This window comes from Drosophila persimilis, unplaced genomic scaffold (genome assembly GCF_003286085.1).
Source record: "Drosophila persimilis strain 14011-0111.01,24,50 unplaced genomic scaffold, DperRS2 tig00000780-arrow-arrow-pilon, whole genome shotgun sequence".
Taxonomy (NCBI): Eukaryota; Metazoa; Arthropoda; class Insecta; order Diptera; family Drosophilidae; genus Drosophila; species Drosophila persimilis.
Window position 1 is genome coordinate 421,832 of NW_020825353.1, and position 25,238 is coordinate 447,069.

The following is a 25,238-nucleotide window of genomic DNA, read 5'->3' on the forward strand; positions in this document are numbered from 1 at the left end:
GTTGTTTATTATTCTACGTACTATATCATACTACTCTGCAAAAATTCTCTTCGAGTTCTACGTACTCGTCGTACGTATAGGAAAAGGAGAGTTAACTAAATCTCTAAAATACATTCTAAGAATATGGAATTGATTTTGTGCGTTTAATTATGGTAAAAAACAAAAAAAAAATGATGGTATAAAATGAGCTACGATTAAATTAGATTATCAACCAATGGCGTTTGGCATTAGGAAACCAGATGCCCGATTACAAGAAGACAGAATTTTTCGCAATTATGTAGTCAATCTCATTCGTCCAGGGATTCTTAAAAGCACGCCACTCGCTCTGCAGCTGAATGTAGCTACTGTCCTTGCAGCGGAAGCGGTACACCTGCGTGGTGAGCTTTTCCGGCACCTGCATGACAATCTTGTGGGACTCAACCAGTGCGGCTATGTCTTCGTTGTGAAAATACTCGTAAAAGCTGGTCCCAAGGATCTCCTGTGGTAGGAAACCAATCACGAGGGTGGCACTAAAGGAGAGAAGCAGATAACATTGCCATATAAATCCACTCGCGACTAAGAATGGGTATGTAATCGGAAACCTACCGCTGATCGATGAAAAGAAACTTCCCCTCCGCCGAGTGTCTGGAGATGAAGAGCACATGCTGGATGTTCGGATGATTTTCTACAGCGGTAGGCACACAGGAGTTGAGCACATTGGGCGGTATGCGTCCGATTGCCACCAAGCAGGAGAGATTTGTTGTCTGATCGTCGCTATCGCCCTCCTGTTCCTCATCCTTGATGGGCGTCCATGACTTCAGGTAGCCGGTGCACTGAATAACTCGATACTTGTGATCTATACTCAGCTTGGACTTGCGCTTGGTGGAGCTGCGCGAGCTGGACGACGTGTCTGATTCCTCCTTGATTTGATTGTTTGCGGCACGCAGTTTCATGCGGCAAAAGAAGGAGCGACGGGCACCAGGACACAGGCGGCAGAGACTCTGAGGGACGTCTGTCTTCACGGGAAGCATGGCTGAGTAAGAAAAAATGTGTCCAATTAAGCATAGGATTTGCCAAACTACTAGCTTCTATTCACTCACTCTTCGCATCAATGAGGCGCTCCCTTGGGCACTGCTCAAGCGAGGAGAGCTGCTCTTTGACCTTGCCAATATCCTTCGGATGCAGGACATCGAACCAGCTCTGCCCCAACAGATCCGCCTGCGTGCAGTCCAAGACACTGGACACCGACTCGGACACATAAAGGATGCGTCCACGATCACAACCCACAACGAACAGAAACCCCTCCGAGGCCTGCAATATTATCATCTTCAACTCCTGGTCCGACATGAAGCTCGGCCTAAAGTCGGCACCAACGTACGGATGCAGACTGCCGCTGCCTCGGATCCCGCGCAAATGCTGCACCGCCATCCGCAGCACCGTGAGCTTGTCTAGCTTCCGCTGCATTGCATAGCACATGGGTATCATGGAGGAGAGCTCGTTGATGCACTTGTTCATCTTGTCCCTGCGCCGCTTCTCGATCTCACTGTGGTTTTGTCTAGCAGATACAAATGGAATAGTTATTATCGATTCTACCACACGCATCGTCATTTTCCATACTTGCGGTTCTCATCCGAAGTACGATTGGCCGGTTTCTCATCATCAAAGTCCTCTTCCAAGTCCTCCTGATTCTCGCTGAAATATTTAAAACAAAGGATAGGAGTGGGAATTAAATAAACAACCCCATTTTGTTTGTGCTGCAACCTGCTATTAACTGCAGAGGACATCATGGAAACGGTTGATGCAAGTGCGTCCGTTTGTGTTTCTTCGGGGCTTTTAAGGCTTAACATTCACTTAAAGCAGCCACTTATTTATGTAAAAGTAACAATTAGAAAAACCTACAAAAATTCTTGCATTGCAAGTCCGATAACTGTGTTCAGTTCGTCTATCGAATGAATGTGATGCCAGACTTTTAGAGAGGCAGCTTTGTAACGCGACAATCGATAACATATTTTTGAAAATTACAATGAATACATTTTTTTTCCAAAAAATCAGCATCATATTTATTTCTTTGAGCTTAACAAATGCATTCTAAGATACTGGATAACAAATTATGCGAAATAAAACACAACTACGGCTATCAAACACACATTTATAAATAACATGAACTCTAGATATAATCTGAACTTAAATATGATACATCTTATCCAAGCATATTGTAATGACCTGCATGTAACGATCCCATAGACAGCGTGTTTCCTGATCCCTGCAGAAAATAATATTTGAATACAGTAGGTACTGCTAATAATGCATCAAAATATAATTTACCTCGAAATTTCCAAATCCAGAACGCTCTGTGTTATGGAGGACAGAAATTTATTAACCTGCTCTCGGTTCCAGCCGTTCTGACGCCAAGGGTCTATCAGTTTATCGCATAGATCAACAAAAAGATCGCGCAGCTCTCGATTGCGATGCAGATTACAGGCGATTGTGATCAGAGCGCGCCAATACGAGCTATGATGCAACATATGATTATAGAATCAGTACTTTTAAGCAATTAAACTCCTCACCGAAAGTTTCCGTCCAACTCGTGAAAAGCACGCTCAAGAAGAACAGGCTTGAGGCGTAGGCATACAAGGCTGTAAAAAAGGATTAATATAAAATATATTAAGATAATGGGAGGCTTGCAAACCTACTGTTTTATCTCCTTTTCCTTATCCAGCAGGCAGCGCAGTTCGCGTAGATCTAGTAAGAACTCCTTGTCCATTTCGGTGTCGTAGTACTCAGGGCCAGTGTGCTAAAAATAAAATTAACTCCCAATTTAGACCGCTTAAGTAAGTAATATAAAGGTGTTTCAACCTGCCTGGTACGTGTAGGTCCAGTATATCATAATTGAGTGCGAGCAGGTCAACAAATCACTGAAACTTAAGTACTGCAGCTTTTTTTTGGTCGTTTCAAAGCGCAAGCAGGCCAGGAACACGATACAGGCATACTTTCTATAAAAAATCAGGAGTTAACTTTAAACTGTGTTAACTTTTTTACAGACACCTCCTACTTGGCCAGATCGTTGGATATGAAGAAGTGCTGCTTTATGTTGTTAGTCAGCGTTCCAGGCATCTCCTCCACAGCTTTGAATATGCGCTTTACGTTGTCGAATTGTCGGCTGTTAATACTCGTAGGAGCATGAAATTAAGGAACAATTATCCTTGGCGTTGAAAATCAACCTACCGGCAGGACTTCAGCTTGACGCACGTCTTCTCAGCCACTTCATCCAAATCCTTGCGGTATCGAGATGTCAGTTTTTTTCCCAGTATTTCTCGTGCTACAACATCATCAATGGAATAGTATTTCTCTGTGATCATGTCTCGCATATGTGGCTCTAGTTGGAAGCAGGATTGCTCCATCAGCTTCGTGGGCGCGTGCAGATATAGTTCAATCAGCGAATAGGTGCGGTAGTGGTCCAGCACATCGGAGGCAATCAAGTCACTTGGTGCTCCCATTGAATGGCCAAAACCCTTCTGTTTCAAATAGGAGACGGCTTCGCTTGCTACCAAGGGAATCACATTGTAATCACAACAGATAAGTAGAAGGTACAATGAACACTTACAGGAAAACCCTTCGATCCATAGCTGGTAAATTTCTGGATCTACAAGGGTGTAATTACTTATAAAGACATCTACATCGGCCTGCAAATAAGGAATATTACATTCTGATTTTGTAGGATTATATTTTATCATTTATTTACCATTTTATTTACAACTATGACCGATAGACCGATAGATGGATGTCGCGATAGAGATGGGCCATCCGTCCATGACAGATCCAACCCTAATCCGACCTGATACATCTATGTACAACGGTTACATTTTCAAATATATTATAAACTTCACGTTTAATAATTGTATATTTGTTTTATCTTTTTAAAAGCATAGGATTTAGATCAGCAAAATTCTCCATGGACGAAATCAGGGATGATATTCGTAAGGAAACGATTAAAATGCATGCCATGCCCTTTTTTTTCGCAGACGAGTACTTAGATCAGCCAAAAGAAAATCCGATTAATACTGGAAAGGCAACCTGGGCAGGAGCGAAATATAGAAACTCTATCTTTCGTCGACCCAAATATTGTGGAGCTTTCTCAGGGCATTGTCGTTCTTCAGCGCCACAGCGTCCACAAATAGTATAGTATAGCAAGCCAATAGTGCTTTTATAAAAAATTTTGAATTTTGAATTGATTTTTTTTTGTAAGCAAACAACAGTGTAACCGTAGAGCATGTACATCTGGTCACACTCTGTCCCGAGCTAAATATATGGAAGTTGAAAAAGACAGAGACAGCCTAAAGAGAAAAACATGCATAAGAGCGAGAGAGATATATGCGTCCAGTAGGTTTTCCAGTTGAGCTGGATTGATTGATTGTCGCAATTTTCCGAACATAATTTTGTCAGAAATAGTGCCTCATTTATTCGATTGACAGCCGGGAGATGTGTTTAGAGACGGCTGCGAACACTAATTTTGCGTGCTTTCTATCATGCTCATCTCATCTCTCTCTCTTCGCAGCAAATTTATCAAAGCCGAATATCATAACAGCTTAATAGATGGAACTTATCGGCGTCAGCTATCGATATACCACATCAATGTTTTATCCCCATTTACGGTATATTATATACTTTTCTGTATAGTTTATATATTTTATTTACTGTATATCGGTATATAACGGTATATTTCATTAAAGTTATATTAAATTTGTAAAGGTATACTGAAGAACACAGAGTATAAAAACTTCCATACGCATGTTTTTTTAGTTTTTTATCTCTCAAGTCGTTCCTCCCTGCATCATTTATTCCAATTGATTGCATTTATATCCTTGTCACATTGTGCCACAACATCATGAAATTATGCAAGGTAATCCATTCCCTCTCTTCGAGTCCAGGATATAGAAATATAGATTCAATATAGAAAATATCATAGGTCCATAAATGTCAATCTATGAAAAAAGACGTTATAGACGTTTCTAATCAGCTTGGGAAACAGTATTTTAATATTATTTAAGGAAATATTTAAGGAAATAGAGTATATTATATATTATTATACTAAATTATATTATATTATATTGACAAGCAACAAGTGTTCAAATACCAGAAACATATAAGAAATTACACAACATTCCATACACACACGTTACATTTCATGCACACTTACGTTTGAAGCTTTGACCTTTTTTGTTTAAGCCTTATCTCACATCCAATCAAATAAAAAGTAGTTCTTAAAATAAGCATATATTTCAGAAAATTGATTCATCAATCGGGTAAAATTATGTTTTCAGGGCTGACTTAGCTAGTAATATTAATCCGAGTATCAAAATCGAGGAATATGATTTCTGATCATGAAGAGAGAACGATTAACCCATTGTAGACTAGTGGGTATTAAAATACACTCCACGAAAATGATGATATTTGAAGAATTTTAGCGCAGTTCTGGTGAAATATATCATGGAAATTTTGTTTTTTGGAAAAGAAAAACTACAAACAGTATTATTTTTCGCAGTTCAACTCAAGTTACTACCATGTTTAAATGAAGGGGGCTTACGAGGGCTACGTTCCTTTTTTCATCGGTATATTCGGTCACACTGATCATGAGGAAGAGGAAGAGGATATCAACTTTAAGAGATTTTTTAAAGTTTTTAGCTTAAAAAATGTAAATTGCAATATATTGTATACTGTAAATAGAAGAAAATGAATCGCCAACGCGAATGCCACAAACTACACATGTAAATTGTAAATGGTGTGCGCGGGAAACACAAACTGCAGGCGCAACAGCAACAGCACGCACCAACCACAACAGACGTCCAATTGCAATTCGCAGCACTTCGATGAGTTAATATTAAGAAATAAAAGTGGAAACATTAGTGGTAGAACAAGTGAAAGTGAATTCAGTGCGCTAGTGGCACACCAATAATGGAACAGGTCGATTCCACTGCAACTGAGCTGCACATAAGCAGGATACGTGAAGTGAAAGACTTGGCCGACGATGTGCGCGATGTTGTGAAAGAAGAGGTGATATTAGAAAGCCCGGGCCATCACCATCATCATCATCACCACCAGGTAATGAAACAGAAACAAAATTTGTCTCTTGGCGGTAAGGGTGGATGTGGCTGTGGCTGTGTCTGTGCATGTGACTCCGGATCCGAATGTGGTTCATTCTGATTCTGGTTCTGGCTCCTCGCGCTCTGCCACTGCCACTGCCACTGGCTCCGTCTCTGCTCTGCTCTGCGCAGTAGTGAAAAGTCTGTCCATGTGTGCGTGCATGTGTGGTAGTGGGTTGGGTGGAGGGGGGTTGGCCTGCTCCAAGCGGAGCAAGCGGCCCACTGGGCAATCCAATCCCAACCCCCACAGAACGCCGACGTACAGCACATACCACCCCACCCGCTCACGCTCACGCTCCCGCACCCCCTCCCCAAGCCATCAGATTTTGTGGCGCAAATTGTTGTGTATACCGATTTTCATTTTTCCCATGCTGTGTTGTTTACTTACATTCGAATTTTCTTCTTTGATTCCTTGGCAAATCGCATCGCATCGCTTGAAATAAAACTACACGAATCGAAAATACAAATACGACAATTGGCAATTGGACACTCAACCACATTCATGTGACGAACGTTGGAATATGTGCGCTATGGTAATGCAGTTGGATTCTAAGGTTCGCATGGTCACATCCTCCTCAAACGACAACAGCGGCAGCGGCTCCGGTGGTGGAGCAGGAGGAGGCGGTGTTGTCTCTGTGCCAGTTTCACTGCCCATCGGATCAATGATAACCGGCACCACCTTTAATGTGATTACGCCCGATCAGCTCCCCACCCACTTCAAGCCGATGCTGTGCGTCGACAACAATGGCTACCTTTCCGGTGGCACGGTCAGCATGGGCAACGACCTCAAGACGATCGTCATCCAGCAGCAGCAGACACAGGCCAGCGGCGGAGGAGGGGGCTCCAACAGTGCTGGAGCCAACACAAATGCCACCAACACACTTGGACTGAATCATGACGGCTCTGGGAGCAGGGCCCCCAGCGAGGACAGTCTTGTCCTCGAGCATGCGGGTGGCGGTGGTCAACCAACGGGCTCCACCGGCTGGGCAGAGAACACATCAACCCAACACATGGAGGTCTTCCAGATCCGTTGTAAAACCACCTGCGCCGAACTATATCGCAGCAAACTGGGATCTGGCGGCCGTGGGCGCTGCGTCAAGTACAAGGAGAAGTGGCACACGCCTAGCGAGTTCGAGAATGTGTGCGGCCGGGGCTCGAGCAAAGACTGGAAGCGCTCCATCAAGTACGGTGGCAAGTCGCTACAATCGCTCATCGACGAGGGCACACTCACGCCCCATGCAACTAACTGCAGCTGCACCGTCTGCTGCGACGATGAAGCAGGTGAGTCAGGTGAGACGAACAAAAACCATAAACCCTGGTCACCAGCACCTCGGTCCATTCATTAAGGCCTTCCCAAGTACAGTGAACTCGCCACACAACTACAGTTGCACTGCCACTACAGTTCTATAGATTATAAAACGATTCGGTTTCACTTTATCCGCATCAACTGTTGGTTAGCTAGAAGAGAGTAGGCTGTACTGATTGGTGTGGAGAGTACGGGCAACCCATGTAGTTCTGGCGGGTTCACTGTAACACATTTGGTCGAATAGAAGAGCATTTTTAAACCAAATTTGATTGAATTTAGCATCCGGTCCTGTACGTCTATTCACACCGTACAAGCGACGAAAGCGAAATCAAACGGATCTCGATATGGAGCCTGGTCCCAAGCGCAAGCGTAATACCCATCATAGCAACAACAATAATAATAGCAACACTAACAACAATAACAACAATACGAGCGGTAACAGCGCCAACAACAATATAGATATGTCGGCGGCCAATGCGGCTGCTGCTGTGGCGGCAACCTCCACCGTTGTGGATGAGAACATGTTTTTGGCCGAGGAGAACATCACGTCTAAGGATGAGCCGTGGGCGGCGCTAAACGACAGCCTAGACACCTCCACCGAGCTGGTTGACCAATCGCAAATGGGCAATGCCTACGAGCGTGAAACGTTCGTGGTGAACATCAATGATGGGGCCTCCATTGCCGTCCTGGACAACAGTCAATCGATGAAGAACATCGAGCATGTCTACTGCACCATGGTCAAGGCAACCAATGACTTTAAGCGTCTGCTCAACGAAATGAAGCAGTCGTACGAGCGTCGCATCGAGGTTTTGCAAAAGGAGCGCGATGCGGCGGTCAGTGCGATGCGCGTACAGGTTCACGCGGACATCGATGATCCAAATATATCTGGCTCCCTGCACGGAAATGAGATCATATCGGCCAAAAAGGTAAATTCGCTTGACACCGAATTCACCCGAATTTTTTTAATACGAGCATTTGCTTTAATTTATTGACTAGTGCGCCAACTGTAACCGCGAGGCATTGGCTGAATGCTCGCTGTGCCGGAAGACGCCGTACTGCTCGGAGTTTTGCCAGCGCAAGGATTGGAATGCTCATCAGGTGGAGTGCACAAGGAATCCGCAAGCGACAACGCAGCAGGTCATGCTGTTGATCGATGATCAGTCCTAAGCAACCTAACGAAATGTACATACAAATTTTACTACTAATAATACGAATATACAAAGTTCCCCCTTTTCCTATACCTCCCTATTGTCCCAATCCCTTACCCACACTTCGAAGCCCATTAGCAAGCCTCTATCCTTTTAGACTTATGTCCTACATTAATGTAATTCTTAACGTACATATAACTATATAAATATATATATGTATTGATATATATATATATACATTTTACTATTGAACGTAGGGCAAGCCAACAAAAAATACAAAATAAATAAAAAAAGAACAACAAAAATATAATTAATTAAAAATGAGAGAATAACGTAGCAAGCAAAAATCAAAGCAAGTGCAAAGGCGTAGAAAATTAATTAAGCTACATTTTGAACGTAACAAAACCTAAACAGATTACTTGTAATTCAATTTAAATTAAATTAAATTTAGTAATAGTTGCAAGGCGCATAGCATAACTAACAGGGAGCCACAGCCACCCCATCCCATCCCATCACAACCCGACACTGAACACGAAACTGAACCCAATTCCCCAAACCCCACACAGATTGCAAACTCTTTTGCATTGATTGAGGGGAAGGACAACCCAACCAACAAAGAGAAGATGACACAAATTCTGGAATTACAATTCGAGTACATATTCCTCTATGTATACATTTTTCATTAGACTCTAAGCACATAGTTAAACTTTTAACATTTTACTATTATAATTTAATGGATACTACTGCCCGTTACAAGCATCCAATAAAGATTTCAAACAAAAATAACTGATCGGTAGCCAGGAAATAAATGAAATTCAAACTACACACCACCCTCTCTATTCATATTATCCCTGCCTCAACACCACCCCCACACCACCAGCCCCAGCCACAGCCCCATCACGCCACGCCCTCACAATAACCAAAATGTAAAACATTAACAAAATAAAATAATAATAACAGTTAGCTAGTTGTGTGTAAATGTGTCTCGTAGGGTTTTCCCGATTGTAAAGTTTCTTGCCGTTACCCTCTGCCTCAGCCTTCAGCTGATGTAACACCTTTCTTATAGTCTGTAGTCCCATATGCTAATACATTCATACATACAAACCAACATACATACATACGTATATATATAACTTTAAACAACTGCTAGCTGTATATTCAAATTCCAGCATACACGCAGATGTAAAGAAATCTAGAATTTGAATTTCGGAGACATTTATTGCCGACCGAACAGATCACTCCACGCCACGCCACGCCACGAAATCCTTAATGTGTCTCTGTGATGGTTTCGTTTCGGATGTTGTTGCATTACTCTCGTAAAGTTACAATTAAACCTGGCAGAACACCTCAACACAAGCGTGGCCAACAGAGCGGCAGAGAGGGGTGACAGATGAAAAGAACAAAAAATAAAAATACATACATCTAAATGTACAAAAGCTTATCTTGTGTCGTGTTCCTTTTTGTTCCTTTTTTTATGGAACTTTCAAATTATGCATGTACCAATACTCGAAGTGGCTAATGAGCGTAGTAGTTGGTTTGGTAGTCAAATATCTATAATGATTCTTCTAAATAGTAGGATCCTACTTTGGATCCTCGTTAACGGCCTGACTAGATCATGGGACACGGTACCCGATTATCCGGATCCCTGCCTGAAGTTCCAGCGAGGCTATCGCGCCCTAATCGGAACCTTACCTGGTCCCATGCTCGACGGGAGTGAAAGGCACTGGCTGTTATATTGTGATCGATTCGATGCTAGAGCCGATACGATCCCAGAGAAAATACATGGACCAAATCAGCTTTATCAACGATTCCATTCAGCCCCAATCGTTACACATCCGGGCAATAGCATCTCTGGCATGGAAGTGGCGTTCAAGAAGCTCCCCTGCTGTGGCCGGACATATTAATACCGTATAAAGATGATGTCGGAGTGAATATGTTCGTGTTAACAGTGTGGATCCCAGCTAATGTGGTGATTGTAAATCCCGCTATCAACTGTTTCGACGGTGAATATGAAACTTGCAGCGGAATCGCGGCAAAGCGGCAGGGGGAGCATAACCTTGCCGCGTTGGTCCCATGCCTATCTGGGACGTCCCCCATCCGAAGGGTGGCTCAACAAAATGCGATTAGTTATCTCGCAAACGAAGTGGAATGGAATGGAAGTGGATAGGTGTATGGCTATCCGGCAAAATTCGAAAAACACCAGCTATAGCTTTACGATTTATCCGCTCGCAGCTAAGGAAATCTGATTGACGATAGATTCTCATAATATGTGGATTTCTTGTTAGTTGTTAGTTGGTACTATTATGCACATGTTTCATTTATTATTATTGCGTTCATCATGTTGCTGGTGTTGCATTATTATCCATATTATCATTATGCTTATTATTATTGTATTCTATTACCAAAAATAATTTCTTAAAACTTGTTTGTTTATCAATTACTTTAAGTTTGCTTTCGCGCAACTGCTCGGGGATTGAGTGTTTTGTTTTGCTATATAATTCGAATCATAATTCGGTGCATTTACGTTTTGTATTTGCATTTTCGCCAGCGGTAGCTTGGTAATTTCACTTTTCTCTCGAACTACAATTACGAGAATTACATAGAACGCAGAAGAACGAACTCCACCGGAGGAAAAGAGCTACAATACAAGTCTAAAATATGGGATCTGGGGAGTGGGTGTTTTAGTGGTAGTGAGGGTTTTGTGTACATAGAACGAAGCCGATATATATCAATACATATATGCATATATATATAAACGGTTTGTTTTTGGGCTTGGGTGGCATTAGTAACTAATTTGTGTGATTGGTTTGTCATTATTTTTTGTTTTGTTTAAAGATGTTTGTGGTTTTGTATGGTTTAATAATTATAAAGTGTTTTCGGCTCATTAGAAATTGATACAAAACATATATGTACGTAGGTATGTATAAATAACGTGCCTAAAATTTATAACATTTCTCAATTGGCTAAATAAAAAAGTTGATGGGTATTTTTCTGCTGCCCAACGAAGTAAAGTAAATAATAGGTGTAAAGAATTGCCAAATGGGTCCCTAAGTGGCTCAAACATCTACTTTTGCTTTTTGTTTAGAAACGCAACGTTCAAACGGTTAGGCTTGTGGGTGAACAAGCCCAATGGAAGGACATGGGAGGATTAGTATAGTATTTAACTTAATTTGAGAGATGCCCTCTGCCCCACAGCTGGGTGGAGGAGGAAGGAGGGTGGCGCAGGTGGCGCTTTAAGCAAAACATTTTTACATACAACACACAATCGTTAGATCTCGCTATCTTCACTTTTCTCTTCGTTTGGAATCACAAATGTTAGCTAGTATTTAAATACACATGTAGGTAAGATATTCAAAAAGGAAAATTAAGTTTTTGTTTAGCGTGGAGAATGCTCTTGCTCTTGGTGGTGATGGTGTTAGAGAGACGGCGACGGCGACGACGGCTATGGTGGTGAAAATACGAGTATGGGTGGCAAAGTGCGGCAACCTCGAAGATGCTACTGCTTCTGCTCCTTCTCCTGCTTTTGCTACGAGTCCTGATTCACTCCAAATTTCGCACCTCGAATCGCTTGTACGTGTAGTTGATAAAGACCCAATCCTTGGCAATCTCACCGCCCTGCGGTATAGGCGCTGATGCTGAAAAGGAGATTGAATTATTCATTCATAAGAACGTCAGTCAGGAGGAGCACGATCAGTCTTACGTATCTCCAGCGAGACATCAGGAAATTCATCGAAATTGGACGTATCATCAATGGAGCGCACCTCAACGGGTATGGCCGCTGGTCGCTCCCGTATATGCTCCCAGTCGACGCCGCGGAAGAACGGCACCGACTTCAGGTCCTCCAGTCCACGCTGCGAGCCCAACCGGCGATCCGCCTCACAGCAGAATTTGATGATCGTCTCCTTTGCCTCCTCCGATATGGGGATTTCTGGTGGAAAGATAAGGGTCTCGCGCCAGTTCATTACCTTGCGGTAGGTGTCCTGCGGATTATCTGAGCAGAATGGTGGATAGCCCATTAGCATTTCGTACATGATGACGCCCAGCGACCACCAATCGCAGGCTGGTCCATATCCAGTCTGCAGAAATACTTCGGGTGCAATGTAATCCGGCGTTCCAACTGTGCTGTAGGCAAGGGCACGTCGATTCCGTTTCCACGACTCGGCCCGCCTCTTCGAATCCATGGGACTGCAAAAGGATCGGAAATATGCACGCCCAATTAAAATATTACTCAAATGGAAACCAGTGGCAGTTGTCGATGCCTCACCTTGCACAGGTGCCAATGAAATCTGATGGTTTCGCTTGCGACAAGTCCCGATAAAAGTCTGTTCGATGTGACTTCTTCAGACCAGTGCAGAGTCCAAAATCGGAGAGCTGAACGGCAAACGGGAAAGCGGTTTAGTTCTGAAGAAGAGACTGGTATGCTCACTGTCTTCGCTCACCTTGAGATGCCCTCGAGCATCGAGCAGCAAATTGTCAGGCTTAATGTCCCTGTGTATGAAACCGAGTTTGTGTATCGAGTCGATCGCCAGCGCCGTCTCGCTGATGTAGAACTGTGTGCCCTCTTCTGATAGTGTGTCCTTTTTCATCAACAGCGTCATCATGTCCCCGCCAGGCAAGAACTCCATTATCAAATATAAATTGACCTGATCCTGCAGTCCAAAATAAAAGAAGCTCAGTATTTTGCAGTATTTGCAGGTAAATGTGTACTGTGAAGCCTCTTAATAGAGGACATTATTATAATATAAGGAGAAGACGCTACGAGTGCATCCAGGCAGTTTAATTTGTATGGCATACTATACTATAGGCACGTTCGCCTGTGGCTTTGAGCTTTCATTGGGAAGAGGAAGACAACGCGCAACAAAAACAAAGGCAGACCATATGATTAGGCGCTGCTTTGCCATTTTGCTAGTTGCACTTGTATTGGTTTATTGATTTTCTGCCGTTTTAAACACAATTCTTTTGTATTCCTTCTGCCTGTTGTACTGGCTGCTGCTGCTTTTGTTTTGGTCGGATCCACTTACCTGAAAACTATAGTACATCTTGACCACCCACTGATGATCGGCCTCCACAAGAACATCACGCTCGGCCCGTACATGCGCCACTTGTTCTTTCTCGAGCATATCGGCCTTGCGGAGCACTTTCATAGCGTAGACATGTCCCGTGTCCTTTTTTTGCACCAATCGCACCTCACCGAATGCACCGCGCCCGATGACTTTCAACGCCTCAAAATCCTCGACACCCAGACGTAATCGCTTGAGACGCAAATATTCCGTCTCTTTTTGCGCATGCTGTAAGCGTTTCTCCTGACGTTGCGACTCTGTTAGACTTTCGTCCTTCAGCTGGGCCTCCAATTTAGCCAGGCGCTGCTTACGCTCGCCGTATTGTGTCACCAAGTTACTGTAGTAATTCTCCAACGTCACCTTGGCCTTGGTGGCCTTGTCCAGTGTGTGATCGCTGAATCTGATTGAGGAACCGTCCGTGTCCGTTCTGCTGCTCATCATCTAAACTGTGCTGCTTGTTTTTATTTGTTGACTGTGTTGCCTGTTGTGTGGTTCGTGCAGCAGGCTGGCTTTGGTCACTGTTGGCTTTGTGTGGGAAGGAGTTATGCACTTGCCAAAGCACACACAAAGCTCGTTTGTATATTTTCTTGCCTTTTTCCTCAGTAATTTGTTGAAATTCCTCCCTTTCACAGCTTCTTCTTTCAATGGCCATTCGCATTTTTCCAAGAGAGGTTGGTATATCGACTGATATCGGATTAGGGCAGCGAAGCTGGCGAAGAGAATATATCGAAATGTATCGAAAATACCAAAGAAGAAAACTAACATTAATTAATTAGGCAAAAGCTCCACTTCAAAGATTGAAAGATGACAAAAACAAGATAATGGCTCGTATTACAAACTTTTCTGATCTGAACCGTAGCTGTGTACTGTTTATTTTCAAGTTTCTGAGTTTGGAGGACCAGCTCCATCTGGCTCGGTGCTGTAGGGGCTTTCGGGACGCCTTTGTCCAACTGCACCGCCATCATTTCCACGACGTTATTGACCGGGAGACGAATCTGAGAACCCTAGATGATTGGCAAACGTTTCTTTGGCTGTGCGGTGGCAGTATCAGGAGCATCCAATCGTACTTCGACGACGATCATCCCCTCCAACTGCTGCCAATGATCAGCAAGTACTGCTACCGACTCGAGAGTATAACGATAAACAATGCGACGGTGGCCAGGACACAGCCGTATTTGCTGAAAATCACCTCGCTGAGGAAAGTGCACGTCCGCAACTACAAGAGCACTAGCAAGGATTTGATAAAGGCCATGCAGATACGCTTGCCACACATAACCAGTCTGGGCCTGGAAAGTTTCGAGCGTCGGGAGTGTAAGAAGACTAATTACCTTACACCTTACCCTAAAAATAACACTAAGATCATTTTGTCTTTTCTGTTGGCAGTGCAAGAAGTGGTACACTTCAGAAATCTAGTGGAGCTCCTGATGTACGACGAGGTAACTGCCTCGGAGTTCACAGCAATCATCAAACCCATGAGCAATCTGCGTAGTCTTCAGCTGCGCAACGCCAAACGATTCCTGACCACTAGCTCTCTCAGGTATTTGGCCTCAACTTGTCGCCATCTAGAGAAGCTATCTTTCAACGACTGCGATGCCGATCTGACACTTCTGTCACAGTTCTCTAATTTAAAATACTTGCAAATATATTGCCCGGAAGAGCTGAAAGGGCGCTTCTTCAAAGCTTTGGCCAGCAACTGCTCTTCGCATTTGGAGTTCCTCATACTCCATCGCAAACGGTGGATCAACGAGGAGCAAGCCCAACACATCAGTGCCTTAAAATCGCTTAAGTGGCTTGTCTGCAAGCCCCGCGACGACAGCTGCGTACAACATATAGCGAAACTCAGCCAACTGGAGTGTGTTTCCTTTCAGTGCGCCCGAGAAATAGGTGAACAGAAGCTATCGATTATGGTGGCCAACAATGATCAGCTTCGCTATTTAAACATTTGTTACTGCCTGGGCATAACAGATTCCTTTGTCCTGGACACTTTGGAGAGTCTGGCCAAGCGTGCATTCCAGCCTCTGCACCTGTTCGCAGCTGCCACCGACATCAGGCACGACATAATGGAAAGAGTAAGTTGTAAAAGTCGATTGGAATGGAGTTTGTAAAGTGTTACATCCCCTCCTCTGTCCTTAGCTACCGCCTGATTATCCCCTAAAGATGCTCTGTCTGAATTTTGAGTGCAGCGAAGGAATAACTGGCAACAATCATTTTTATATTGATGAACCAGAATTCGATCGCCAAGCTGTTTAAGGCTTTCGATCGTCCAATAATTATTCCGTTTTTCATTACCAAAAATCAATCTAAAATATCTTTGTTTTAAACTTTTTTGTGATTTTATCACTTGAGTGATATTAGATGAATAATGCACAACGATGTAATCCAATTTTTTAATTAATTAAATTAAATTAAAATCAAATCAAGTTTGAAATTTTAAACAGCTGACTCAAACCGATAGCACAAAACGCGATAACGTATCGTTTTCTTTTTAGTCGCATCTCTAATATTGGTTGCCTATTAACGAGAAGGTTCTTAAACTTCTCTCATTCCTAAACCCTAAAGACATAGTCAATGGCCAATTATCAGATTTGCATGACCTGTATAAAAGATTTCCTCAACTTATTAAAGATCCGCAGGGAATCGATAATGAATTTGCCCTCTTAAAAAATGATGAGGTTCTTTTTAGTTTATTAAAACACACACAAAAGTCCTGGCCATTTCTGGTATACATTGGGACAAATAAAAGATTTCAACAGTGAGCTAAAATATGAAAAAATTTCAAAATTTGCACAAGTACTGCTTATATTGCCAGTTTCGAATGCATCATGTGAAAGAATTTTCTCCGAAGTGAACTTAATAAGAACAAATACAAGAAATAGATTTAAGAATATAAATTTTTAAAATCTTTTATATGTGAGACAAGGTCTAAGGAAGAACAACGGTTGCGAGAATTTTTAACAGAACACTGGAATGCTGTTAAAAAATCCCAGCGACATCGTTAGTGACGATAGTGATGTTAGTGATTAGTATATTAATAAGACTTTATTATTATTAATAAGTCTTATTAAGCCTTAAGATTATTAAATGAAATGATCTCCAATTACATGAAAGCACTGTTTTGTTACATATTTTTTTCATCGGTATTTTCTACGGTATATTTTGAAAATGAGGCGGTATGTTTCGGTATATTTCTGAGGGTAGGACGGTATATTGTATCGATAAATCCGCGGTCACACTGCTCTAATATTGGTTGTCTTTCTGAGTGCATAAAAAGGAAAAGAAGAAAAAGGAAAAATCGTGTGAAAAACGCATTACAGAGCCGCCAAGATGCTCTCAATGCTGCAGGAAAAGCGTCCGCTCAAGCGTACACGCCTCGGCCCACCGGATATATATCCACAGGACGCCAAGCAGCGCGAGGACGAACTGACGCCCACGAATGTGAAACATGGCTTCACCACAACACCGCCATTGTCCGACGAGTTTGGCACGGCGCACAGCTCAAATGTGAACGCCAGTAGGGTTAGTGCCTTCTTCAGCGGGGTGCTGGCCAAAAAGGAGGAGTTGATGACGCTGCCGGATACTGGACGCAAGAAACAGCAGATCAACTGCAAGGACAACTTCTGGCCAGTCTCGCCCCGACGCAAGTGCATAGTGGACGCCTGGTTTAAGGACTTGGCTGGCAACAAACCGCTTCTCAGTTTGGCCAAACGCGCTCCATCCTTCAACAAAAAGGAAGAGATTTTTATAACGCTCTGCGAAAACCAGGTCAACATGCAGCGGGCGACGTGGTTCATCAAGCTAAGTGCCGCCTACACGCTTAGCTTCACCGAGTCGAAGAACAAAAAGCGCAGCATCTACGATCCGGCTGCCGAGTGGACGGGCAACATGATCAAATTCATGAAGGAACTGCTGCCCAAACTGCAGGAATACTATCAGCAGAGTAAGTACATACTATACAGGAAACTAAATGAAATCGTCTTATGACATCTCCATTGCTTCAGCCCACGACAAGGCCTCGTCGAATGGCAGCCACTCCGCTGGCCTGACTACCGCCTCCAGCGGTAACAGCAACGGAATCTCGGTGAACAGCTCCGGGGGCAATGCCGCGCCCCCAAGTGCCACAGCGAATGTAATTCCAGTGCCCAGCATGTCCAGCCCCCTGCCGCCGATACACAGTCCAGCCAATGGCCAACCGAGCACGGCCGGGGGAGTAGTAGGATCCGGCAGTGTCATACCACCAGCCGGAGCTCTCGGCGGAGGCGTTAGTTCGGGTCCGGGTGGGCCGGGTGGATCCTCTGCGAACAGCAGCACGGCTGTGGGAGCACCTGTACCTCCCGGTTCGAGCATATCCGGCATTGGCAGCCAGTTTGAGGACAGCCGAAATGCATTAAAGTACTGGAAGTACTGTCACCAGCTGAGCAAATACATGTACGAGGAGTCGCTGCTGGACCGACAGGAATTCCTGAACTGGATACTCGATTTGCTGGACAAGATGCGCACGCAGGCCAGCTTTGACGAGCCGCTGAAGAAGCTTGTGCTTAGCTTCGCTCTCCAGTACATGCACGACTTTGTCCAGTCGGAGCGACTGTGCCGGAAAATGGCCTACATTGTGTCCAAAAAACTGGCGCAGCTCCTTAACGCGGCCGTAGAGCAGCAAGGGATTAAGGATGTCGACGGAGGAGTGGGAGCTGGAGCTGGAGGTGGAGAGAACAAGCTTCAGCACGATCCATTTGAGTTGGCTCTGCAAGAGCAGATGAGTTGCCCCCATCATCGGGATATTGTCTTGTACCTGAGCACCATTCTCCAGATTATCACCATCGAATGCCCCACGGCTCTGGTCTGGAGTGGTATAGCAGCGCATCGAGCCCCCTCTTCCCTGGTGGGCAGTCCGCTGGATCATCTCCCGCTGGCCCCCTCCGTGCTACCCATGCCCACGCGATGTCCGCGCACCAATACGGAAATACGCCGCCAGCTGCGCGCCGCCGAGTCTGAGATTGTGCTCCGGACGCAACATGCAGAGCAGCGGTGGTTCGCCTCCAAGTGGCTCAGTGCAGGAAAGAACCACTACACCAAAGTGCTGGCCACTCTGGATCACCTGGACACTCACTGCTTCGATCGCATGGAGCAGTGCAACAGTATTGACACGCTATATGTGCACATCTTCCCCAGGAGGCGCGACGAGGATCAGCAGGACCCTCAGCAGCAGCAGCAGCCACGCCCCGTGTATGAGCCCAAACAGGACAAGGATACGGTGCGGATTCTGTGCGAATGGGCTGTCTCCAGTCAGCGCTGGGGCGAGCACCGGGCCATGGTAGTGGCCAATCTGTTGGACAAACGTCAGATAGATGTGACCAGCACGCCCTCCGAGCAGTCTAGCGACAAGGAGGATAAGGACTCCCTGGCCTCGGGGGCCGGCCTGATTGATGGCCTGCCAGTATTCCAGCATGTGCTGATGCACTTCCTCGACCACGATGCCCCCGTGCTGGATGATCACTTGAGCAGTGCCCAGCAGCGAACGGAGTTCACGAATCTGGTCCAGCTCTTCAGTGCCCTGATCCGTCACGATGTCTTTTCGCACAATGCATATATGCACACGCTGATCTCCAGAGGCGATCTGCTAAGTCTCGAGTCTGTCCTGGCGAGCAAATCATCGACAACGGCCACCAAAAGCTCGCCAGCGGCGGCAGCGACACAGGCCACAACGACGCATGGGTTCGATGACGACCCCTTCGGCGGGGGCATTGACTTTAAGCACAACGAATTCGACGACTCCAACGTGGACGACGATCTGGACAAGCTGGTGCAGAACATCAAGGAGAAGGGGCAGCACGATGCGCCCGACAGCCCCAAGATCGGACCGCCAGGCGATGGGGAACCCAGCACGGGTGGAGCAGGGGGCAGCATATCCCGCCACTACGTCTACACCAAGCACTTTCCCATACCACAGGACGAGTCCAGCTACAGCAGCGAGAGCAACCAGAGGTATATTCTTCTGTTTGGCGTGGGCAAAGAGCGCGACGAGAAGAAGCACGCGGTGAAAAAGATGTCCAAGGAGATCGGAAAGCTCTTTACCAAGAAGTTCAGTATCGACGTGGCCGAGGGCGGCAAGGTGAAGAAGCATTCGCGCAACGAATTCAACTTCGAGGCCACGACAGCCAAGTGCCAGCAGATGGCATACTTCGATCAGCACGTGGTCACCGCCCAGTGCGCGGCCAATGTGTTGGAACAGCTCAACGGATTCGCCCTCGGCAACAACAACTATCTGCCGGTGCAGGAGCACGTCGCCTTCCTGTTCGATCTCATGGAGTTGGCCCTCAACATCTACAGTCTGCTGGAGTTGTGCGACAATCTGCTCAAGGAGCTGCCTGAGGTGGAGCACCAGCTGCAGCTGAAGAAGTCCAACATGGTGCGGGGCTACACCACCTCCCTGGCCCTGTATATCGTCAGCATTCTGCGGCGATACCACAGTTGCCTGCTCCTCTCCCCCGAGCAGACGCTATCAGTATTCGAGGGCGTCTGTCGCACCATTCGCCACGTGAACAATCCCAGCGAGTGCAGCTCTGCGGAGCGCTGCATCCTCGCCTATCTCAGCGATCTGCACGAGTCCTGCGTCCTGCTGCAGGGCAAGGAACAGTCCACCGAGTACTACCAGCAGCTACAGTGTATCAAGCGGTTCAAGGATATCTTCAACACCCCCGAGCAGCTCAGGTAAGTAAGCGAATCTGCCAATCCCTCCGGCTGATATGGATTCTCTTGATCATCTGCTATCGATATACTATAAAACTTATTTCTTTCCTTTTAAAAGCCTGCCTCCCCAAGGATACAATCCCCAGCTGCTGCAAGAGTTGTTTGTAGCACCACGTCGTGGTGGAAAACTCGAACCGCACTGGCTCCGGCAGTTGCACGAATCGTCCGCGAATGTGTACAGCTTCGTATCGAATGCCGTGATTGCCGTCTGCCGCGAGACGGACAATGAGCGGCTGAACGATGTGGCCCTGGCCTGTGCGGAGCTCACTGCCAGCTGCAACGTCCTTTCCGAGGAGTGGATCGCGGCCCTGCAGAGCCTGTGCAGCGGTAGCAAGAGCCCCCGGTACCCGCATCTGGGCGGCCAGGTAGATATTGGCCAGGGAAAGACCCACAATGCGTTGGCCGTATTCGTGTGTATCCTGGTCGCCCGCCATTGCTTCTCCCTGGCCGATTTTGTCAGCAAGTTTGCCCTGCCAACCCTGGCTCGATCGGTGAGTGCTGGGGGTGGAGAAATGAGCGTAGATGCCGAGGCGGGAGCTCGTCTCACCTGTCACCTGGTGCTGAAGCTTTTCAAGACCCTGGAGATACCGCAGCCGGGCATGTATTCGGTAAGCACATCTCCCAATCCCCTCCACGCCGTCGGCAGCGATTTCAGCATACGTCTCAGCTGCGATCGGCATCTGCTGGTCGGGGCACACAAGACCATTCCCATTGCCGCTGTGCTGGCCGTGCTAAAGGCGATTCTGATAGTCGTGGACAATGCGGCGCTAAAGACATCCATGGCTGGAGGGACTGGTTCCTCGTCCTCGGGCGGCGTGGGCGGTGCCTTTGGCAGTGGCAAGCGCAGTGGCTTCAACACACCCGTCCATCCAGGCAGTACGCCCAAGAGCAACGAACAGCGACCGGCCGATCTCAGCCAGATCCTGGGTACCAGCGATCTCCAACTTGGCAACAGTCTTACCAGCGAACAAGAGGCACTACAGCAGCCATCCGTTGGCGGGCTAGAGCAGATCTCACTACTAGAATTCGCTCAGGCCGTGCTCAAGCAGATATGCGCCCAAGAGCACGTGCTTGAACGGTGCCTGAAGAATGCCGAGGGGCTGTGCGACATGATCATCGACGAGATGCTGACGGCCAAACAGGCACAGCGGGTACTGCACATGATCTGCTACCCGGAGGCGGAATTCAACATAATTTCCGAGCTAGATCAGCGAGCCATGATCGTGAGGATACTAGAGAACCTGGGCCAGTGGACCCTGCGTATTTCTTGGCTGGATCTGCAGCTGATGTACCGCCAGTCGATGGGTAATAATGCGGAGCTTAATGTCTGGCTGGACACTGTGGCCCGAGCAGCCATCGATGTCTTCCACATGGAGGAGATCATCCTGCCGGGATCCCTGAAGGCCACACACAAGCCCAAGCCCTCCACCTGGCTAGTGGCACCTCTAATTGCAAAGCTTACACCGGCCGTACAAGGAAGAATCTTGCGAGTGGCGGGACAGGTGCTTGAGAGCATGAACTACTTCTCCAAAGTCTCAAAGTCGGACTGCAACAGTTCGGGCAGTGGGGATGAGCGGGAGAAGAGCAACAGCTGTCACAGCAGCAACAGCTATGGCATTGGTGGTGTAGCCGCTCGCAACAAAAAGATGCCGCTCAACTACCAGCCGTTTCTGGGTCTTATCCTCACCTGCCTGAAGGGTCAGGATGAGTACAAGGAGAACCTGCTCGTTTCGCTCTACTCGCAGCTCTCCCAATGCCTGCAATCCTTTGCTGAGGTAAGTCTTCGCCGAAACCTTCTTCGATAGCGATGCCTAACGATTCCCCTTGTTTGCAGCTGGACACAATCGGAGGCACCGATGAGCCGCAGGCACGGGAGGAGATCTTGGATGCACTGCAACTGCGATTCTCCCTGGTAGGTGGGATGTTCGAAGCAATCCAGAAGAACAGCACCCCCACCACGGACTGGGCTATTCTCTTGGCCCAGCTGGTGTGCCAGGGTGTGGTGGATCTGAGCTGCAACCGGGAGCTCTTCACCACCGTCGTGGACATGCTGGCCACCCTGGTGCACTCGACTTTAGTCTCCGACAGCCAGTCGGAGCGGGATGAGAACAAGAAACTATACTTGAATCTGATGAAGAAGCTGAAGAAGGAGATTGGCGAGAAGAACAATGCCTCCATCCGAGTGATACGGCAGCTGCTGCCACTCTACAAGCAGCCCACAGAGGTAAGTAGTGTGGTTCGGTTCTTCTCTGGATTTGCTTTGGGAACTCTTGAAATGGAAAATAATGGGACATACATCCATCTCGCCTTCCAGGTGATAGCCTGCGAGCACGCTGGCATGGATACCAAGGGCAACAAAATCTGCGACATGGAGAAGAAACAGCTGCGGATATCGGACAAGCAGCGGATCAGCGTGTGGGACATCCTCGAGGGCCACAAGAACCCTGCTCCCCTTTCGTGGGTCTGGTTCGGGGCTGTCAAGCTCGAGCGCAAACCCCTCACCTACGAGGAGGCTCATCGCAATCTCAAATACCACACGCACAGCCTGGTCAAACCGAGTAGCTACTACTACGAACCGCTGCCACTGCCGCCCGAGGACATTGAGCCGGTGCCGGAGAAGATTTGCATAGTAAGTGATAAAACAGTGGGACAGTGGCCACCACACAGTCCTTTGGTGACGCCTATCGTTTCTACCCTTCAGAAGGACGAAATGATGAAGGCCGACACGCCTTCCTCCGTAGACCAGTCGCCCAGTGCTGTGGTAGGCACTGGTCGCGGCCGCGGCAAGGGGACGACAACGCGGAAACGCAAGCCTAAGAACCCAAAGACCCCGCCGGTGGTCAATACACAGCAGCAGCAGCCACAGCTGGCGCCCCAGCCGCAGCAGCCGCCGAATGTGCAGCAGCAACAGCAGCAAATGCAGCAGCAGCAGCACATGCAACAGCAGCAGATGCAGCCAAACCAGATGGGAATGCAGATGAACATGCCGGTAAGAAGTACCTGTAGATCCCAGTAAGGCTTACAAATCTAAATGACGTCCCCCTCTGGACAGATGAACATGCAGCAGTTTGCTCCCAATCCCAACATGATGCAGCAGAGTGCGCTCATGCAACAGCAGCAGCAAATGCAGCAAATGGGAACCAATCAGCTGCAGCAGCAACTAAACGTTGGGGGTGGCAACGGACAGCAGAATCCTCAAATGAACTTCATGCAACAGGGACCGGGAGGTGGAGCCGCCGGTCCCCAAGGCTTGCCGGGCCAGCAACAGCAGCAGCAATGGCATAATGCCCCCCAGCAGCAGCAGCCGCCGCAGCAGTACCACAACCACTATGCGCCGCACCAGCAGAATATGCAATGTAAGTAAAGGATCACAAGGAAAGAGAATCCCATTTATCAATGAAATTATTTTAGCGAATCGCATCGAGAGACCTCCCCAAAACGCCAACTCCAAACAGGCATTGTCCCAGATGTTGCGCCAGCGCCAGCCCTTCCAGCAGCAGCAGCAACAGCAGCCAGGCGGCGGTTTTAATCCAATGCAACAGCAGCAGCCGCAGGCACAGCAACAGCCGGGTCCACAGCAGCAGCAAATGAATCCCAACCAAATGCGGCAACAGCAGATGACTGCCCAGCAGAATCCGCAGTCGGTGGCTGCCTTCAATGCCATGCAGCAGCAGCAACAACAAAATGCCCAGCAGCAGCAGCAGCAGATGAACCCCAACCAGCAGCAGCAGCAATTCATGAGGGGTGGAAACATGCGGCCAGGCATGGCTCCCAATCAGATGAACCAGATGAATATGGGCGGCCAGGGCATACCGCAGAATTCAATGATGCAACAACAGATGACCCAGGGAATGGTGGGCATGGTAAATCCGAATGCCAATCAAATGATGCAAACTGGAGGCGCACAGGGAGGTAACGGAGTAGGCGTTGGCGTTGGCGTGGGCGTGGGCGTTGGAGTCGGTGTCACGACTGGAGCCAATCCCAACATGGGCATGGGTGGCATGCCACAGCAGGGCATGATGCAGCAACAGGCACAACAGCAGCCTCAGCAGCAGGTGCAGTTCCAGAACTTCCAGAATCAGTATCAGCAGCAGCAGCAACAACAACAGCAGCAGGGAATGCAGCAACAAGGCGGAGGCGTTGGCGTGGGCGTGGGCGTGGGCATGGCGCCCAATCAACAGCAACAGCAGCAGGCCAACATGATGGGCAACTTCAATCCGCAAATGCAGCAGGCGAATCGCAACAATCCTGACTTTATGGCGGCGGCAGCAGCCCAGCAGCAACAACAACAGCAGCAGCAACGGGGCGTCCCCGGCGGAATGATGGCCGGAAACCGGGGTCAGTACATTAACCAGGCACCCAACGTTACCATGTCCAACATGATGGGTCCCGGGCCGGGCGGCGTGGGTGTCGGTGTCGGGGTGGGGGTTGGCCAGGTGCCGCCGTATGCCCGACAGCAGCCAGCGGGAGGCGGCAAGCCAGGTGTCCTCAGCACACAGCAACAATTCCAGCAGCAGCAGCAACAGCAGCAGCTGCGGCATCAGCAGATGATGCAGATGCAGGGCATGGGTGGCGGCGGGGGTGGTGGAATGGGGGCAGGACCACAGCAGGCCAGTGGGGCTGGAGTTGGTGGAGGAGGGGGAGGCATGGTGCAGCAGCAGCAAAGCATGAACCAGCAACAAACGCCCAATCTGGTGGCGCAGCTGCAGCGACAGAACATGATGGGGCAGCAGCAGCAATATCAACATCAACCCCCGCCCTATTAGATTGTAGACACATCGCCCCTTAGTGTTTGTAAGACCCCTACTCTAAAAAAATATTTATAGCCTTTTTTTTAATAAAAAGAGATTAAGAAATTAAA

The 25,238-nt window shown here is 47.3% G+C and overlaps 6 protein-coding genes across 7 annotated transcripts; 3 read left to right on the forward strand and 3 right to left on the reverse strand.

Moving 5' to 3' along the window:
- Nucleotides 1-115: 115 nt before the first annotated feature.
- LOC6602292 (protein cycle) lies at nt 116-1,863 on the reverse strand. The gene is made up of 5 exons (XM_026992730.1): nt 1,741-1,863; nt 1,597-1,671; nt 1,080-1,534; nt 586-1,012; nt 116-509 (listed from the first exon to the last, which is right to left on the reverse strand). Exons 1-5 carry the CDS (start codon nt 1,824-1,826, stop codon nt 248-250), a joined length of 1,305 nt encoding a protein of 434 aa, XP_026848531.1. The 5' UTR covers nt 1,827-1,863; the 3' UTR covers nt 116-247.
- A 248-nt stretch (nt 1,864-2,111) lies between these two features.
- LOC6602293 (acidic fibroblast growth factor intracellular-binding protein) lies at nt 2,112-3,662 on the reverse strand. The gene is made up of 8 exons (XM_026992731.1): nt 3,584-3,662; nt 3,205-3,523; nt 3,032-3,139; nt 2,840-2,972; nt 2,673-2,773; nt 2,547-2,615; nt 2,305-2,490; nt 2,112-2,242 (listed from the first exon to the last, which is right to left on the reverse strand). Exons 2-8 carry the CDS (start codon nt 3,474-3,476, stop codon nt 2,164-2,166), a joined length of 948 nt encoding a protein of 315 aa, XP_026848532.1. The 5' UTR covers nt 3,477-3,523; nt 3,584-3,662; the 3' UTR covers nt 2,112-2,163.
- Nucleotides 3,663-5,688: 2,026 nt separating this feature from the next.
- Nucleotides 5,689-8,802, forward strand: LOC6602295 (deformed epidermal autoregulatory factor 1). 2 transcript variants are annotated; one of them, XM_002027318.2, is made up of 4 exons: nt 5,689-6,078; nt 6,662-7,409; nt 7,705-8,351; nt 8,422-8,802. In XM_002027318.2, the coding sequence occupies exons 1-4, from the start codon at nt 5,932-5,934 to the stop codon at nt 8,590-8,592; spliced, it is 1,713 nt and encodes a 570-aa protein (XP_002027354.2). In that variant the 5' UTR covers nt 5,689-5,931; the 3' UTR covers nt 8,593-8,802. The 2 variants fall into 2 exon arrangements, with proteins under 2 accessions (XP_002027354.2, XP_026848459.1); XM_026992658.1 differs by having other exon boundaries at nt 6,662-7,400.
- Nucleotides 8,803-11,841: 3,039 nt separating this feature from the next.
- LOC6602296 (serine/threonine-protein kinase tricorner) lies at nt 11,842-14,256 on the reverse strand. Its single transcript, XM_002027319.2, has 5 exons — nt 13,595-14,256; nt 13,013-13,222; nt 12,838-12,944; nt 12,274-12,758; nt 11,842-12,208 (listed from the first exon to the last, which is right to left on the reverse strand). The coding sequence occupies exons 1-5, from the start codon at nt 14,072-14,074 to the stop codon at nt 12,114-12,116; spliced, it is 1,377 nt and encodes a 458-aa protein (XP_002027355.2). The 5' UTR covers nt 14,075-14,256; the 3' UTR covers nt 11,842-12,113.
- Nucleotides 14,257-14,439: 183 nt separating this feature from the next.
- LOC6602297 lies at nt 14,440-16,008 on the forward strand. Its single transcript, XM_002027320.2, has 3 exons — nt 14,440-14,944; nt 15,017-15,702; nt 15,767-16,008. The coding sequence occupies exons 1-3, from the start codon at nt 14,455-14,457 to the stop codon at nt 15,881-15,883; spliced, it is 1,293 nt and encodes a 430-aa protein (XP_002027356.1). The 5' UTR covers nt 14,440-14,454; the 3' UTR covers nt 15,884-16,008.
- An 892-nt stretch (nt 16,009-16,900) lies between these two features.
- Nucleotides 16,901-25,233, forward strand: LOC6602298 (mediator of RNA polymerase II transcription subunit 12). The gene is made up of 8 exons (XM_026992675.1): nt 16,901-17,570; nt 17,632-20,338; nt 20,436-22,152; nt 22,212-22,601; nt 22,692-23,006; nt 23,079-23,366; nt 23,430-23,733; nt 23,789-25,233. Exons 1-8 carry the CDS (start codon nt 16,958-16,960, stop codon nt 25,141-25,143), a joined length of 7,689 nt encoding a protein of 2,562 aa, XP_026848476.1. The 5' UTR covers nt 16,901-16,957; the 3' UTR covers nt 25,144-25,233.
- Nucleotides 25,234-25,238: the final 5 nt, after the last annotated feature.

Bases quoted from the DNA above. Each gene is read 5' to 3' on its own strand.
- LOC6602292 (XM_026992730.1), bottom strand. From the start codon at position 1,826: ATGTTAAGCCTTAAAAGCCCCGAAGAAACACAAACGGACGCACTTGCA. The intron at 1,672-1,740 runs GTTGCAGCACAA...TAAATATTTCAG, and splicing joins TCCTCTGCAGTTAATAGCAG to CGAGAATCAGGAGGACTTGG. The intron at 1,013-1,079 runs GTGAGTGAATAG...TTTCTTACTCAG, and splicing joins GCGCCTCATTGATGCGAAGA to CCATGCTTCCCGTGAAGACA.
- LOC6602293 (XM_026992731.1), bottom strand. From the start codon at position 3,476: ATGGGAGCACCAAGTGACTTGATTGCCTCCGATGTGCTGGACCACTAC. The intron at 2,774-2,839 runs GCAGGTTGAAAC...TTTTATTTTTAG, and splicing joins ACTGGACCTACACGTACCAG to CACACTGGCCCTGAGTACTA. The intron at 2,243-2,304 runs GTAAATTATATT...TATTTTCTGCAG, and splicing joins CTGGATTTGGAAATTTCGAG to GGATCAGGAAACACGCTGTC.
- LOC6602295 (XM_002027318.2), top strand. From the start codon at position 5,932: ATGGAACAGGTCGATTCCACTGCAACTGAGCTGCACATAAGCAGGATA. The intron at 7,410-7,704 runs GTGAGACGAACA...GATTGAATTTAG, and splicing joins CGATGAAGCAGGTGAGTCAG to CATCCGGTCCTGTACGTCTA. The intron at 8,352-8,421 runs GTAAATTCGCTT...TTTATTGACTAG, and splicing joins AGATCATATCGGCCAAAAAG to TGCGCCAACTGTAACCGCGA.
- LOC6602296 (XM_002027319.2), bottom strand. From the start codon at position 14,074: ATGATGAGCAGCAGAACGGACACGGACGGTTCCTCAATCAGATTCAGC. The intron at 13,223-13,594 runs GTAAGTGGATCC...TTTGGACTGCAG, and splicing joins AGATGTACTATAGTTTTCAG to GATCAGGTCAATTTATATTT. The intron at 12,759-12,837 runs GTGAGGCATCGA...ATCCTTTTGCAG, and splicing joins TTCATTGGCACCTGTGCAAG to TCCCATGGATTCGAAGAGGC.
- LOC6602297 (XM_002027320.2), top strand. From the start codon at position 14,455: ATGGCTCGTATTACAAACTTTTCTGATCTGAACCGTAGCTGTGTACTG. The intron at 14,945-15,016 runs GTAAGAAGACTA...TTCTGTTGGCAG, and splicing joins AAGTTTCGAGCGTCGGGAGT to TGCAAGAAGTGGTACACTTC. The intron at 15,703-15,766 runs GTAAGTTGTAAA...CTCTGTCCTTAG, and splicing joins GGCACGACATAATGGAAAGA to CTACCGCCTGATTATCCCCT.
- LOC6602298 (XM_026992675.1), top strand. From the start codon at position 16,958: ATGCTCTCAATGCTGCAGGAAAAGCGTCCGCTCAAGCGTACACGCCTC. The intron at 22,602-22,691 runs GTAAGTAGTGTG...CTCGCCTTCCAG, and splicing joins TCTACAAGCAGCCCACAGAG to GTGATAGCCTGCGAGCACGC. The intron at 23,367-23,429 runs GTAAGAAGTACC...CCCTCTGGACAG, and splicing joins GAATGCAGATGAACATGCCG to ATGAACATGCAGCAGTTTGC.